Source organism: Hirundo rustica, chromosome 19 (genome assembly GCF_015227805.2).
Source record: "Hirundo rustica isolate bHirRus1 chromosome 19, bHirRus1.pri.v3, whole genome shotgun sequence".
NCBI classification, from domain to species: domain Eukaryota; kingdom Metazoa; phylum Chordata; class Aves; order Passeriformes; family Hirundinidae; genus Hirundo; species Hirundo rustica.
The window spans coordinates 8,143,091-8,157,834 of NC_053468.1; the positions used below are offsets into that span (position 1 = coordinate 8,143,091).

The 14,744-nt window shown below is 48.7% G+C and overlaps 1 protein-coding gene across 3 annotated transcripts in view; it reads right to left on the bottom strand.

Moving 5' to 3' along the window:
* Positions 1 to 1,288: 1,288 nt before the first annotated feature.
* Positions 1,289 to 14,744, bottom strand: part of CASTOR2 (cytosolic arginine sensor for mTORC1 subunit 2) — a 130,286-nt gene continuing 116,830 nt past the window's right edge. For all 3 annotated transcript variants that reach the window (XM_040082557.2, XM_040082558.2, XM_058423038.1), the window contains exon 9: positions 1,289 to 12,088. In XM_040082557.2, the coding sequence (XP_039938491.1) occupies positions 12,023 to 12,088 (66 nt within the window). In that variant the 3' untranslated portion in view covers positions 1,289 to 12,022. The remainder of the gene's footprint in view (positions 12,089 to 14,744) is intronic.

A 14,744-nucleotide genomic window follows, 5' to 3' on the forward strand; every position in this document is an offset into this window, starting at 1 on the left:
AAGTTCAGGCCTCCACACCCCATCATCCCCAGGGCTCCTGGCAATTCCCTGCTGGAGAGTTGAGTCCAGCACGGCCCCTGGGCTGCCCTGCAGCCCCCACACAGCAAGGCTGGTCTCATCTGTCAGCAGGCTGCCCCACGGGGGATAAAACACGTGAACACCTGTAAGACAAAGATTCTTAGGCACATGCTGTGTCACAACAGACTTTTCTCTACAGGATCCCTAAAAAAACAGATGAGTCAGAGAGCTCATAACTAACCTCCAGCATTCAAAATACTCCTGAAACAATATTACTTCACTGTGCTTCATCATAACTCATAAAAATTATTTTTGTGGCATTTTTTCAAGGAATCTCCCCCCATCTCCCTCCAGTGCCCCAGCACCTCCTGCTCAAAGGTGTGAGCCTGGGCAGGTCAGGCAAGAAAATACTGGTGTGGAAAGGCATCAGTGTCTTTGGGGTCTGGAAACCAGTGTAACAGCCTCAGTCCTGTCATTTCCCTCAAGATGCCATGTGCTTTTGTGGGGAGTTGGAGGCAGTGCTGAGATTGTGTGGCAGTGTCTGTGTTGATTTATTTGGGTTTTTGTTTTACTGGATTAAACCCTTGAGGCAGTGCTCTGCATTAAGGCTGCACTCCATATTAACAGTAATTTCTTACATGAATGTTTTAACACTTGATCATGAGAGTGAACAGTGGATTACACTACACTAAAAAGGAGATGCTTTTCTTGACTACAGCTTATGTAGGTGAGCTGCTTCCCTTTCAACATCCACTATAAATGCTTAAAACTGTAATAGCATGATGATAGTCTGATTTCACAGTTTTTTTGAACACTTCAGACAGGTTGTTCAGCTTTTTCTTGCAGACCATGTGACAGTGGTGCTGTGCAACCACACTGCTGACTGAGACTCAGGACCCACAGTGACTGCCCTAAATAGTCCATGAGGAGGCCGAGTTTGCTCCCCTGCCACTGCTGGGGTGCCCTGCCAGGATCTCAGGGGATGTCCAGACTCCTGGGCATCTTGCAGGTAAAACTACATCTGGCAAATAACACCAGCAGCATCCCACTGATCTCTTATTTTAAGGGAAAAGGATGGGACAGGTTTGGTGGTTTCCAGAAAACAGCTGGAGGATGGAGATGGTGGTGGGTTTCACCTGTAGGGGCACAGAACAGTTGGTGACAGGACCTGGACACCAGAGAGCCTCAGGGATGTCTGCTGGCCTTCATAAATTGTGTGAGGGACACCCAACATGGCTGTAGGTGAAAGAAATGAGGGTTACATCTTGCAGACAATGCCAAGCTCTGCTTTATTTTCATCAGTTTGATCAGTACAAAAGCAGACAGCATAAGTTTTACTTTTTATTCTTTTTCGGTTTAATTACTTTACAAAGTACAAAATATACTGTCATTTATTTTGGAACATTAGGATTTTTTCTTTTTTTCTGTTTTGTTTTTTTTTTTTTTTCATACAGTACATAAATCTCAGCTTTTCAGCATAAGACCAGCAAAGAAAAGCAGCGTGTGCACTTGCTGGGAAAGCAAAGCAGCCACTTCTCATCTCCACACAATGTCCAGTGCATGATCCCAAGCTGCTGCCACCACTCCATGTGCCTGGTGCTTCAACATCCTGCCTCATGCAGAGGTCATGAAGGCAGCTGATGCATTCAGGCTCCCCTGTGCCTTGTACCCCCAAGCTTGCAGGAACTGCCCACCCACACGTGCCCCACTGAGCCCGTGGGCACTGCCCACATGGCAGGTGCAAGCGGCCTTTCCATGGCTGCAGCCCAGAGCAGGAGCTGTACCAAAGGCCCCTGCAGGGGGAGGATTCCCAGACCCTGTCTGTTTGCATCAGATCTGATAATTAAAGGGAAATAAATACACATTTTTTCTACCCTCCCCAATGAAAAGCTGCAAGGGGTTTCTGAGAGGTGAGCAGGGAGGAGAGGCTGCAAGAGTTTGGGGTTCCCAGCCCCACTTCAGCCTGTTTGGTGTGTGTCTGAGGCCAAAAATGGTATTTCACTTACAGAGCAAATGACACATAAATAACTTACTAAATAAGATTTGTGTTTCCTCCCCAGGCTGCCCAGCACAGCTGTTCTAAGAGGCCAGGGAAGAGAGACAAACACTGATCCAAGCTGGGTGGCTTCTGCACCAGGAGCATCTCTGCTCTCCTGGCAGTTCCAGAAATTTGGGTTAGTGTTGTGTAGGTCTGTGGTGGGAATCTGGCCTCCTTTGGAGTCCATACAGAGGGGAGAAAAAGATCAGTAGGACGTGCTGGCATGGTTCTGTGCTGGGAGCAGGTGAACATGTCAAACAAATTGAGGTGATCACCCCCCCCTAATTCTAATGAAACGCAAGAGTGGGTTAGGTAAGGAGTTAACAGTAAGGGAATGAGACAGGCTCTTCCAAAGACTGAAACAGAGCTTCTGAAGCTGCATCCTACTGTAAGTTACTGTCTGTCTCCAGAGCCATGGTTGTCCTAGTGCTTGGGTCAGCAGAACAAGTGTCCCCTCTCTGTCACTGCCACTCCGGGCTGCTGCAGAGGCCGTGGGGAGGAGGATGCACTGGCAGAAAATGTGGCTGCCACTGCTAAAATAAACACCCTGCTCCTCTACTTCATGTCTCACAAGCCCCAAAGCCAAGCTTGGAGCCCACACACAGGGGAGGGATAACAGATTGCCCAGCCACAGCCAGCAGGGACAGGGGACACAACCCTGCTGGCTGTGACACCACAGTCCTGGGCTGGTAAGAGGCAGGGTAGAGTCACTACCCTGTGCATTTCCAGGCATTCACCTGGGCACTAATGGCACTTGGATGCCCTTCTCACACTCCTACTATCAACAGCCACTGCATTGGCAGGATTATTTTTAGCAGCAGTGCAGGAGGATTTTTGGGTGAGAGGCAAGGGCAGCCCTGGATCCAGCACAACCAGAACCACCCAGAAAAGACCACCCTGAGATGCTGATTTTCTGCCATGGTATCACTGGAGCAGTTCACAACTGGAGAACAAATAAAAACATGGAGGAAGGAAGCACGGACACATGGGACTGGCAGGGATCCTGGTTGGTGGGGTTTGGGGGAGAATGAGGGTGTGACTCACTTTTAATTTTGAGACAATGAAAAAAATAGCTGAGGTCATTGAGTTGGACCACACAGTTCCTAGTGGTTGAAGGAGAAATGGGGTGCTCCTCTTCCTGCAGAGCCACCTTCTTTGTACTCTGAACCTCCAGCATCAGCACCAACCAACTAACACACCACCAGAAAAAAAAGAGAGGTTTGCTCCCAGGAAGGAAATGTTAACACTCAGGGATTTCTTCAAGAGCAGGCCTGGTTCAATCGCCTGTCTATAGGGGAACATCCCACCAGGGCTGGGCCGTGCTGGGAAGGGTCCTGCACTCTGTGCCTGCCTGGAGGCAATGCTGCCAGGGCTGCAGCTCCCACAGCTGTAAGAGCACCATCAGTTCTTTAGGTAATGTCAGTGATCTCAAAAATTCAACCCCATCCAAGGCTGGCATTAGAAATAATTGCAAGAAACAGCTACAACAAAGGCTGCAGAATTTTGTCTCCTCAGCTCTATGTATAGGAACCCCTGGCTCCTTCCTTCAGTGTCCCACATGGCAAACACTCTTGCTTTTGCCACTGGCCACAAAAACACAGAGGAGACTTGCTTTTCTTCAGCAGAAAGGAAATTCCCTTTGTATTCCCTTCCAGCTGAAGGAATGACACTGTGGGGAGCAAGGACACGGAGAATGAGGGAGCCCTGTTTAGTGGGGCTGTCTCTCCCTGTGACCTGGCCCAGAGCAGCATCTTCTGCTAGTCTGAGCCTGGGGCTGCTTCAGCATTTCATCTGGCAAATGGGGCTGAACTCCTCTTTTATGGCCCAAAAGAGCAGTAATGCTCACAGCACCCCACCTGGCAAGTGGGTGCTTCAAGCAGCATTCCCTAAGGACCAGGAAATCGGGTACCTGTAAAATGTTATTCAAGTTACAAAAGAGTAGGAATCCTCAAGCTTATTACTGTAATTGCAGAAATTGGTTTAAATCCTCTGGATGCTGAAATAGAAGCAGAAAGCCAGCCAGAGCAAGGAGAGTCTAAACAGCAGCCTCCTATGGCATCTTCCCATAGGTGCTGTGCAACAGACACTGCCCTCTGCCACAGGCACGCAAGGAGGGAAGAAGCAACCAGCCCCCCAAAATGAAGGATGAAAGGAGCCCTATTTTTGGCATCATCTTTTAGGACCCTGGCAAAACCACTGGAGAGGGACAGAGAGGGACATGGCACCGGGTCAGCTCTCCTATGGTACAGGCAGAGGACAGAGCTGCACAGAGGGGGAATGACATATTCCTGCTCTGCTCTCAAACATATTTCAAAATTCCAATCCTGCCCGATGCCTGATGGGCATCTCTGTCCATGTCTGCTCCAAAATCCACCCACAGTTCATTTATAGAATTTTTCAGAAAGCTAAAAAGGGATGGAAACGAAACCCCAAGGGAGCCCAGGGCATTACCCAGCTGTTTTGCAACTCTCCTGCTCCACACAGCTGGGACAGTGCTGAGCTGGGCTGGCTGTGGCCGTACTGGAGCTGTGCAGGCAGGGAGGTGTGTGGCTGCCATTCCTCTGCCACTCCCTTCACCTTGGCCACAAAACTTAGGCACTCTCAGCTGGGAGGAGATGCCAGGGGTTTGTGTTCCCTTGTGGCCAGGCCCTCCACAAACTCAGAGCGTGCAGAAGAAAGGTCACGGCTGCAAGAGAATTATAGAGCAGGGGGAAGCTGTTCACATAATCTGCAATAACAAGGTAACATTCATTCCCAGGCTTTGAACCTAAAATGACCAATGCTGTCTAGAGAGACCAAGAAAAGATCTTGGCTTATGTGTGTTCCAAAAAAGGTACAGAACCCTAAAATTCATACCCTAAAATGAGAATATACTTTGACACGCACTTCATCCATTTCCCCTTCATACAACAGGGGCTGTGCGTTGCTCTGTGCTCACCAGAGCATCTGCAGAGGCTATTGCTGCTGCAGCCAGGATTTGCTGATCAGCATCCAGTGCACGTCTCACACTGCAGAACCCCTTTCTTTCCTTCACCTTTGCTAACCGGAGCTGGTAGCTCAACCCAGCTGTGCTTCATAAGGATTAAATAAAGGAGGCCAAGGACAGCAGAGTAACTCAAGATTATCTTCACAGTCAAGTGTTTCCCTTCCAGGGAAGCTGGGAAGGTCCCACAGCCTTGCTGAGGATGTGCAGACGGTTTCTGTACCGGTTCAGTGCTGCCAGGATGCCTGAGAGATATTGCTGGCCCCTGACATATGGCAGGGTACAGACAGACAGGACAGACAGACGCGCTCATGGGGAGAAGGTATGGAAATCTGGAGGCAGGTTTGCACATTTCAGCCAATGTAAACACACCTCAGTGCATGCTACAACGTGTAAATACTGTTTGGCAAAGGATTACTGGGTTTTACTCTCCTGCAGATAATAAAACGTTTAATCCAATCCAATGTTTGCAGGCAGGACTGGAACAGGTAAGTGAGATGCCTTAAGCTGGAGATGTCCACAACAGTCATCAAAGTAACAGAGGGAGAAGAAATCCTCATCAGAAAATGACTTCTCATCCGTAACTGAATGTTGCTGGGGGACACCTTCTTTCAGGAATTAGCAGCAATGCTCACCCTGAGGCCAAACAAAGAATTTCTCCCTTTTCATTAACAGAAAATACCAATTATCCAGTGCTGAGAGGAACACTTGCACTCAGTGAGCACTGACTGTGCCAGTGCAGGACCCAGCACCTCCTGATCACATTGCTGACCTCTAAATTAAGGAGTTTGCGTGACCTGGTGCTCTTGAACAGTTGTGTGGGTGTATGGATGTGGAAAACCACGAGGATGGCAGGAGCCCCTCTGGCCACAGTACCTGATCTTACCATTACATCCAAACACGTGGTGATCCTTGGGAGCCTTCCCCAATGGAGAGGCTGAACATCAAAAGGTATTTTAAGGGGATTTGGAGGGGTCATGCTACCCACCTTTGGTGTGACTGGGACAAATGCATCCTCTGGGACACTGGGCTCAGCATGGAGGCTGGGCAGGGCGAGGTGATCTGTTTCAATCAAAAAGGAGGAGGAAAATACTTTGGTGTTGACAACAAGCAGAACTTTGATATGTCCATATGTGCGCAACTAAAAATGAACACATTAATTCTTCTGCATCATTCAGCACTCCACCTGTCCCTGTTTTTCCCTGCCTTTCCCACGCCTGTCACTAAGAGATCTCTGAAGAACCTGCACTGCCGCAGTTATGGATGTGTGGGACAATGTCAAGTGAGACCTGGATGCCTTCTGGAGGGGCCTGGGTCAGGTCAGCATGGCCTGAAGGCCTGGCCCTTCTGCAGCCAGGCAGTCACAGCAACATCAGCTCACACCAGGGACGGGGCTCCTCTGGAAGAAAAAAGAATTCAAGCTTTGTATATCAAAGCTAAGATGGAAAACTGCTTCTCAGAGCCAGGCTCTGATCAAGCACACACAATTCAGCCTTTAATGTCCCAGGCAGCTTCCCAGCCTTCACAGGATGTCAGTCACACTAATAAATCCTCATCTCACAGACCCACTGTGAGACCTGTGGGGCAGGTGGTGGGGGAATGTGTCAGGAGCTCATGCCTGGAGGCAGCAAATCCTGCAAATGCAGAGCAATGGCAGAGCTCTGAGCAGAGCTGCTCCCTGCCTTGCCTCTCTCAGGGGTCTACACATTCCTGAAAGCATCAAGAGCACCAGGGAAACAACTGGATGCTCAGGGAGCTACACTGGAGCCTGAGCAACCTCCTCTGCCACGCACTCTCTTACGCTGCACTGCTTATTTCCTCCCAGTGCCGGCAGGACAAAACATCGTGCTTCAGAAAAATAAAACCCGACACACTTCTGTTGGATGCTTTGACTGGCTAGAGCCATCAGGAACTCCCAGCCAACCCCAAAAGTCGCCACACCCAACTCTGCACAGCACCTCTTAAAAGGTAAATCCCTACTCAGTGTCATGTGCTACCCCAAAGCAGAACCTGACACCGACAAGCTTTTTGTGAGAGGATTGATTCATCTCTGACCATCTCTGTGCCCTGGGAATCGTAACTGGGAACTTGGAGTTTGAAGCACATTTCGAAACAGCACTATGATGAGTAGGCTTTGTAAATGGCATTGTCATTAAGTGAGTTTTAATACTTATGTCACCCACCTGCAGGTGCCACCATCTCTATGCTGCAGCAAAACCAAATGATTTCCACTAAGGCCTCCCCATGTGAGAGGCTGACACATGCCATCTAAAGCACAGCACTGCAGAAACTCCAAACTGACTTCAATGCCTGGAAAGAAACCAAAGGCTGCACAAACCTGTGCAAGGGTGCATTTGGGGAGCAGCCTGAAAAATCAGCAACTTCCAAGTGCCAGGTCAGTGGCAAGGCAGCACCCGACCCCCTACACCCCCTTTAGTGAAGTGTAACTGAAACAGGAAAATGGGATGTTTCCCTACATGGACCCTAACAGCATTCTGGTCAGCAGAGATCTCCAGTGGTGAGATGCAAAGAACACACAATTCCACTGATTGGGTTCAAGCAGCCTCTTCTGCTTTGAACAGGAAAAGACCCTCCAACACTTCCATCTATTTACAAATAAACCACTGATTTCAGCTCCTCACAGGCCAACAGATGTGAATTCTCCAACAAACAGCAGAGCCCTGCACTAGCCGTGGGTGCCACTGCCTGCTGAGCGCTGTGCAGACACATCCACCAGGAAATCTTGAACCTGCCCCCAGAGACACTGGGCAGGGCCACCAGGAACCAGCTCAGAGGGAATGCTGGTGCCCAGCCCAGGCCACGCTGCAGGAAAGCTGGAGGAGCTCCTGCCTTGCCTGGGGAAGGCAGCACTGGCACCAGGCTCTGTGCCTGCAGGAGCTGGAGCCCCACCAGGAACCCCAGCACTGTGCCAACAGAGCAGCCCTACTCACAGGCTGAGGCAGTTTAGGGCAGCAATTAAAATACAGAGAAATAAAAAGGAGTGAATTTCCTACAGTCTCTGTGCTTGAGGCACCAAACTGGAAAGAACAGAATTTTCAGAAGCAGGGAGAGAAATCCAATGCTGCTCCCAGCAAGCAGAGGAGCCCCGGCTTTGCTTCAGGTCAACTCCACTGCTGCTCTTCACTAAACACATGTAGAGAAAAAGCAAGAGTGGAACTAATACTCATATTGCCCATTACCTGAATTAAAAATATAGGGTGAATAAATGTGTGTATAGAGATACACGACACAGATACACACAGGAATGTGTGCCCAGAGTATACACACACACTCACACTGGGTATATTTGGGAACTTATATTGCCTGAGGGCCCACACCACGTGCAGGATACAACCCTACAAACACAGGCATTTATAGGTGTGCAATGCAGAGACACACTATGGATTTCTATGGAAACATTTGAGATGTCTATTTACGCACACACTTGCTCAGTAGAAAGGAATTTGCAGTCAAATTCTAATTGGGTTGAGGGAGGAAGACAAAACCCTGTTTAATAACACACAACTTGGAAAGGTTGAGGCTTCTAAGAAAATAAAGGCTTTGCAGAAAGACAGAGGGTGCATGAGGGCCATGCTCTCCTCCCGTCTGCAGGGCCAGAAACACTTCTGCATTTTGCTGTTTGGTGAATTTTTGTGCAAGGAGAGCAGAGAGGGCGTGGGGAGAGGCCTGCAGCACTGAGGCAATCCCTCAGCAGCAGCAGCCATGAAACTGCCCCGAGAGCTGAGCACTGGCAGCTGCAGGAAATCCAGGCACCCAAGGGTGTCCCACTGAGACATGCTCCTCCTTTATCCACACACTACTGAACAGCACAATGTCAGGGATGCTCAGATGTGTTATCATAAGGCATTTAAAAAAAAAGAAAAAACTCTTCAACTTTTCCCCCACGCCAAAGGCTGGGTGCTGAGAGAGCAGGAGCTGTGGAGCAGCTTTAAGAGAACTTTGGGTTCACTGAGCACTGTGGTGTTAATGGTGTGGTGGTGTTATTATTACTATGAAAATATTTAACGAACCCCTACAGAGCCCTTCCTGCAGCACAGGTCCCACATGCAGCACATGTGCAATCCTGCATTGATCCTGCCTTCAGGCTGGGTGCAGAGACAAGGTTCCACCAATTCTGGCCACATTTGGAGTACCTCAGTTCCCACCAGAAAAAAAAATGAAGGGAATACTAAAGGGAAAGGAAATAAAAAGGTGAAGCCAAGGATGGTGGCAATGGCATTTTATATCCTGTGAATTTTTCAGGCCAACTTTCCCACGTTGGGACATCAACCTTCCTTTGGAAGGTTCCAAATACCACAAAGCTTTCTACAGATTCCACAAATATAAGGCTGATTCCCTCGGGGGAAAAAAAAAAAAAATTACAAAAATCAGCCTCTAAAACAGCCTGAGTGCAATGATAGAAAATTAAAACCGTTTTTTTTTTTTTCTGCTTTCATTTAAGGCTCAGTAAAGTTGTTGCTTGTTTCAAGTTAATTCCATCCTATCCATGTTGAAGACCTTTGGAGGCAGCACTGGCACATGCACAGCAACACCTGGCACTCTCTGATGCTGGAACCAGCATTTCCCAAAGGTTGGCAAAACCCCAGAGCAAAAAGAAGCCCCTGTCCTGGTGACTCTGTCCTGGTGGCACCATCCACACACACAGAGAAAACTCAGCTGAGCAGAAACCTTGGCTGCCAACTCAGGAGCTGTACAGAAACTCAACCACGCTGCCAATCTGCCGTCCCAAGGAGTAACCTCTGGCAACAGCTGGGGTGAAAAGCCACCACTGGCCTTGCTGCCCACTCCAGCCCAGCTCAGTGCCCACAACACCGGGCAGAGTCCCAGCAAACATCCCAGAATGCTTCCAACACTGCACTGTGCAGCCTGTGCCCGTGTCCTTGGGCAGGAGACCAAAGCATCTTTCCAAACAAACATCCAGAGATGCACGGTGCCGCATCTAGAATAAACCTTGAGTCCAGAAATCTGGAGTGAATATAAATCTATCATGGGACAATTCTGAAAATCCATGTCCAGCCATGTCCAGCATGTAAACCACGAACAGCAAAACATCCTGCTTGGAAAAGCACTGAACGTGCCTCAGGGGTCCTCAGCAGAGATGCTTTAGCTCCAGTAGGGCCAACCAAAGAAAAGTCATCCATGCTTTTCCCCATGGATGCCCTGACTCCTTGTCTAGATGCCACATAACCACTGGTGAAAAATCAGATTTGAAACTCAGTGTTTGAATCCAGCAGCATGAGAAACCGTAACTTTTGAGCCCTCCAGTCCTGTGAATACAGAACAAATCAACGAGCTGTGGGTGTGTTTGCATGTCCTACACACCAGTACAAACCATGCCCACTGCCTCCAAATTAATGCAAAGCCCTGGCTCACAGCTGTACGGCACAGCCTCAGGAAAATCCTGCCAGAAGCTGTCTCTGAAGCACGGCTGGAAAGCCCTCGGGAAAACGGCAAGATCTGCAATTTCTTTCTGTCAAGACTGAAGTGGAAGAAATTTAGAAGTGCAAGATATGCTGGGGCTGGTCATCACAAAAGCAAGGTCCTCTGCAGACAGCTTCTCCTCTCAGCACCCCTTGCTGCACGGTCACACGTGGGGCAGGGGGCTGGCACCCACGTCCTGGGTAACACTTCTGTCCCAGCACTGTCTCTGCTGCTCTCCACAGCGCTGGCACTGGCCACGGGCACAGCCTGGACACTGGTGCCACCGTGGGCCTCGATGCCTGGCTCCTGCTGGGCCCCAGCTGTGGTACAAGCCAGAAGAAAACGCACTGCTGCTGTCCTGTGGGACAAACCCCATCATCCTCCCGTGACAGGACCACGTCCTAGCAGGTTTCAGGCATTTGCAGCACCGTTCTACTTTCCCCAGTCAGCAGCAATTTCCACCTGTGTGATGAAGGAGCTGATGAAAAAACACAGGAAGGTCCCCACAAGACTCAGGCACCCTCCTGCCCTGGCAAGGACAACCTGCTGTGGCTCTTGGCCAAGGTGGCCTGGGATGTGCAAGAGCAGCTACCCAGAGACCCTGGGCAATCCTTTGTTTCCCCAGGTGTGCACACTGGATGGGAAAAAGCCTGAGGGGACACGAGAGGCCTTCCTCCTCTTGCTGGCCCTGGGGAACAAGAAGGCTCTGATGTGGGATAAGGGGACAACAGTTGTCCTGGAGCAGGAGATGTGGCAGGAGAACACTGGGAGCAGTGAGAAGGTGACTGGAAAAAAACTGACCCAAACCAGGCAAGATTCAATGCAGACACAAGTCTGGGTGACACCACAGGCCAGGAGCTGGCCAGAGCTGAGCTGCCCCTGCCCAGGCTTTGACTGCAGGGAGAAAGAAAAAGAGGAAATGTCAAACAATTGGGTATTTTCCCCTTTTCCAACACCAAGCTGCTCTGTCAGGGGAAGCAGAACCCTCTGCATCCTATCTCCACACAGGCAATGATGGACAGTGCTCAGGAGCGTGAGGTGAGGAGACGAGGCAGCACTACGCGACGTCTCCTCTGGTGAATTCCGTGTTTCATTCTGGTTCTGCTTTAGGCCTCTCTCAGCCTGTCCATCTGCTCCTGGCCCATCCCCTGCCCTCGGCAGCATGCCCACGGCCATCCCTGCTGCCAGCAGGTGTGCCCAGGCAGCTCCTTGCACACTGACAGCACAGCCAGGGCACGCTTCACCTCCGAGCTGAACATCAGGAAACCATATCAACTCCTCTTCCTCCTGCCCCTCATTCATAAATTTAATAAAATAACAATAATAATAATAATAATAACAATAATAATAATAATAATAATTAAAACAAAGGCTTATTGGAGCTGTTTCTGCTCAACTTTCCACAGTCTCTTTTCATGTCACTCTCTGTAATCAGATTTTTCAAGAAATACTGTGAGAAAAAAAGAATAATAATAATAATAATAATAGTAATTATTATTATTCGAATAATAAAAAGCATCTGGAACCAGCTCAGAAGATTTCTAATGCTTTTCAGCTTGACTGACTTGGAGTGCATTGACCACACCATTTATATTTTCTTCAGGTACCTGCAAGAAAACAAAAAGAAAGGTCAAGTTCCAGCAAAAGGGATGACAAGGAGAAGAGAGGCAGGAGACCAAGCCAGAGCGGTCCCAAGGAGGCAGAGACTGCTGGTGTTTGCTCACACCTGAAGCTCACTGAGAAAGGGCTCCATGACCAAGGACACCCCTGTTCACCCACGGCACCCCCAGAGCAAACCCTGGAAGCGAGATGAAGATGGTTTGCTGTTGTAGGATGGGTGCTGCTGGGAGCCAACTGCTCTGGGGGTTCTCTTTGTCTCCCCCCTCCTCTCCCTTCCTTTGGCTGGGGAAGCACTTGCATGCCAGGAGCTCACTCATGCAAGGTGCCTGTGCTGATGGATTTGTGGGGCTGCCTCAGGGCTCCAGGAGGTTCTCAGGGGCACCCTGAAGACCTGGGACCTGTAAGTGTGGATGGGAACACCGTGGTGGGTGACAGGAGAACAAACCCAGCAAAAGAGAAAGAGCCACCAATCTGTTTGTGGTGCATCTGTGCTTTCTTATCCAGTCTTGTGAGAAGATTTAACCATAGAAGTCCACATTATTCAAGGGTGTCTTTTCACTGCAAGAAAAGCCTCTTCTAGCAGAAGATTCAAAAAATCTCAGAGTGACTGTCACTGACAGAAAAGAACATCAAAAGTAAAGTTACATCTGGCAGGAAAAGTGTGTGTGACCTCTACATAAACCCCAAGACACTGGCAGCTCTTGAAAAGTGGAAAGAGGACTGAGGGAAAAATAAATCATCAGTAAGTTGCTGCAAGAAGCCAAAATAATTCATGTCAAGTAAACTGAAGAAGGAACTGCCTCCTCTACAACTTATTTAAGGCCAAGAATACAAAACCTGAATTCACTGGACACTCTCAAGAGCTCAGACAGTGGAAATACAACTGGCTGTGTCTTTCTGCAAGGCTTTTAACAAAACTGAGGAAAAAACCCATGAGAAATGACAAGAAAAATGTTCAACTTTCCAATAAGAAGATGGAATAACAGCAGTCAACTCTGATGATGTGTGAACAAAAGTCCTTTGGAAAGGAAGAGAATAATCTTAGAACAAGCATACAGCAAACTCTTCGGGTCTAGAAGGAAAACCCCAGGACACAAGCACTGGACAGAAGCAGGAGGAAGCAGCTCTGGCCAGCTGGCTTTGACCTGCACACACCCAGCTCCTCCAGGAAACACAGAGGTCCTTCATTCCCTGCAAAGTGCCTCACTCCTTAACGGCACAGAAATGATCTCAATCACCCCACAACTGTTTTGGCAGGGTTTTCTCCAGGGCAGATGTGCAAACAGTTCTGATTTGTAGGACCCATGCCAGTTTGCCACCAGTGGAGGAGTCCTCCCCTCGCTGCCCTGTGGAAATGACTCTTGTCCCGAGGCAGCTGGTGCCCTGTGCTCACTTCTCAGATCAAAGCAGATCAAAGCTCTGACCAGGAAGGAAGAAGCAAAGCTCCAAATTCCATCCCAGACACAGCTCCAGCCTCTTCAGAAGCAAAATGCTGGTGAAAGAGAGCAAGACACCTGTGAACATGAGGCAGCAAGAGCAGAGTACCTGGAAAGGCAACTCTTCTTCCTTGCTCTCTCTAGAGGGAGCTGGTAACCAGGATCTGTGCAGCCTGACCCTACATCACCCAGGGGATGTGCCAGAGATTGGAGTTCTCATCTCAGCATTGACTCCCAAAGGGATTTCACCTCGAGCACAAGTCCTGACTACCAAGGCAAACATCTACAGCTACAGCACGGCAGGAAAACCTGAGTATTACACCCAGGTCAAATAAAAATTAAGCAACAAAAATCTCCTTAAGATGCACAGGAGGAAAAAAGATCAGATCAAAGAGGACACATTTTTATACAGAACTCTAAATTGTTGACAACAGGCACTGAATGACCTTAATTAAAGAAAATGAGAGCTTAGAGAAAGGGTTTAAGATACACTTAGGCCTTGAGAAATGTCACAGAAGTCAAGGTATCTGGGTAGCAAAGTTAGGGAAAACACGACAAAATCTAGGTCAGGGTCTTGGCCAACAAAACCACCCTGGAGCCAACAAGCATCCAGCCCAGCCAGCACAGTCAGAGCAGAGTCAGGCAAAGAAAAATGCACCTTCCAAAGGATGGAAGAGTTTGAACAGCTAGAACAGCACTGTCCAGGTGAAAAGGCTGTTAAAACCATAGATGAAGAAAACAGGAAGTAGCAAATAAAAGCACTGAAATACTGCTTGGAGTGAGGAAGAGCTGCAGAGCTGCACTGACACTCTGCCAGCTGCTCGCAGGCAGCAGGATGAGGCACTCTGAGAAGGTGGAGCTGCCTGCAGAGCCATCCTAATTGTGTTTAAGTTTTCAGCTACATATCTATTTTAACTGATAGGGCTGAGCTCTCCAGATATAGCTTGACATGTAGAAGCACTCTGCACCTCGTGCTCTGCACAAAAAGTGCACACCTGGGGCCACACAACGGGCAGAGATGTGAGGCAAAGCTAACAGTATTGATTTTTAAATGGTCTTTTATTAGCTTATCTTATCAGCACAGTTAATATTAAAAAAAAAAAAAAAGACAAACATATATAACACTTTGACCTTTGCTATCTGAAATAATATTTACTTTTACTCTTTACACACATGACCTGTCAGCTGTGAATGGTTCGCACCAACT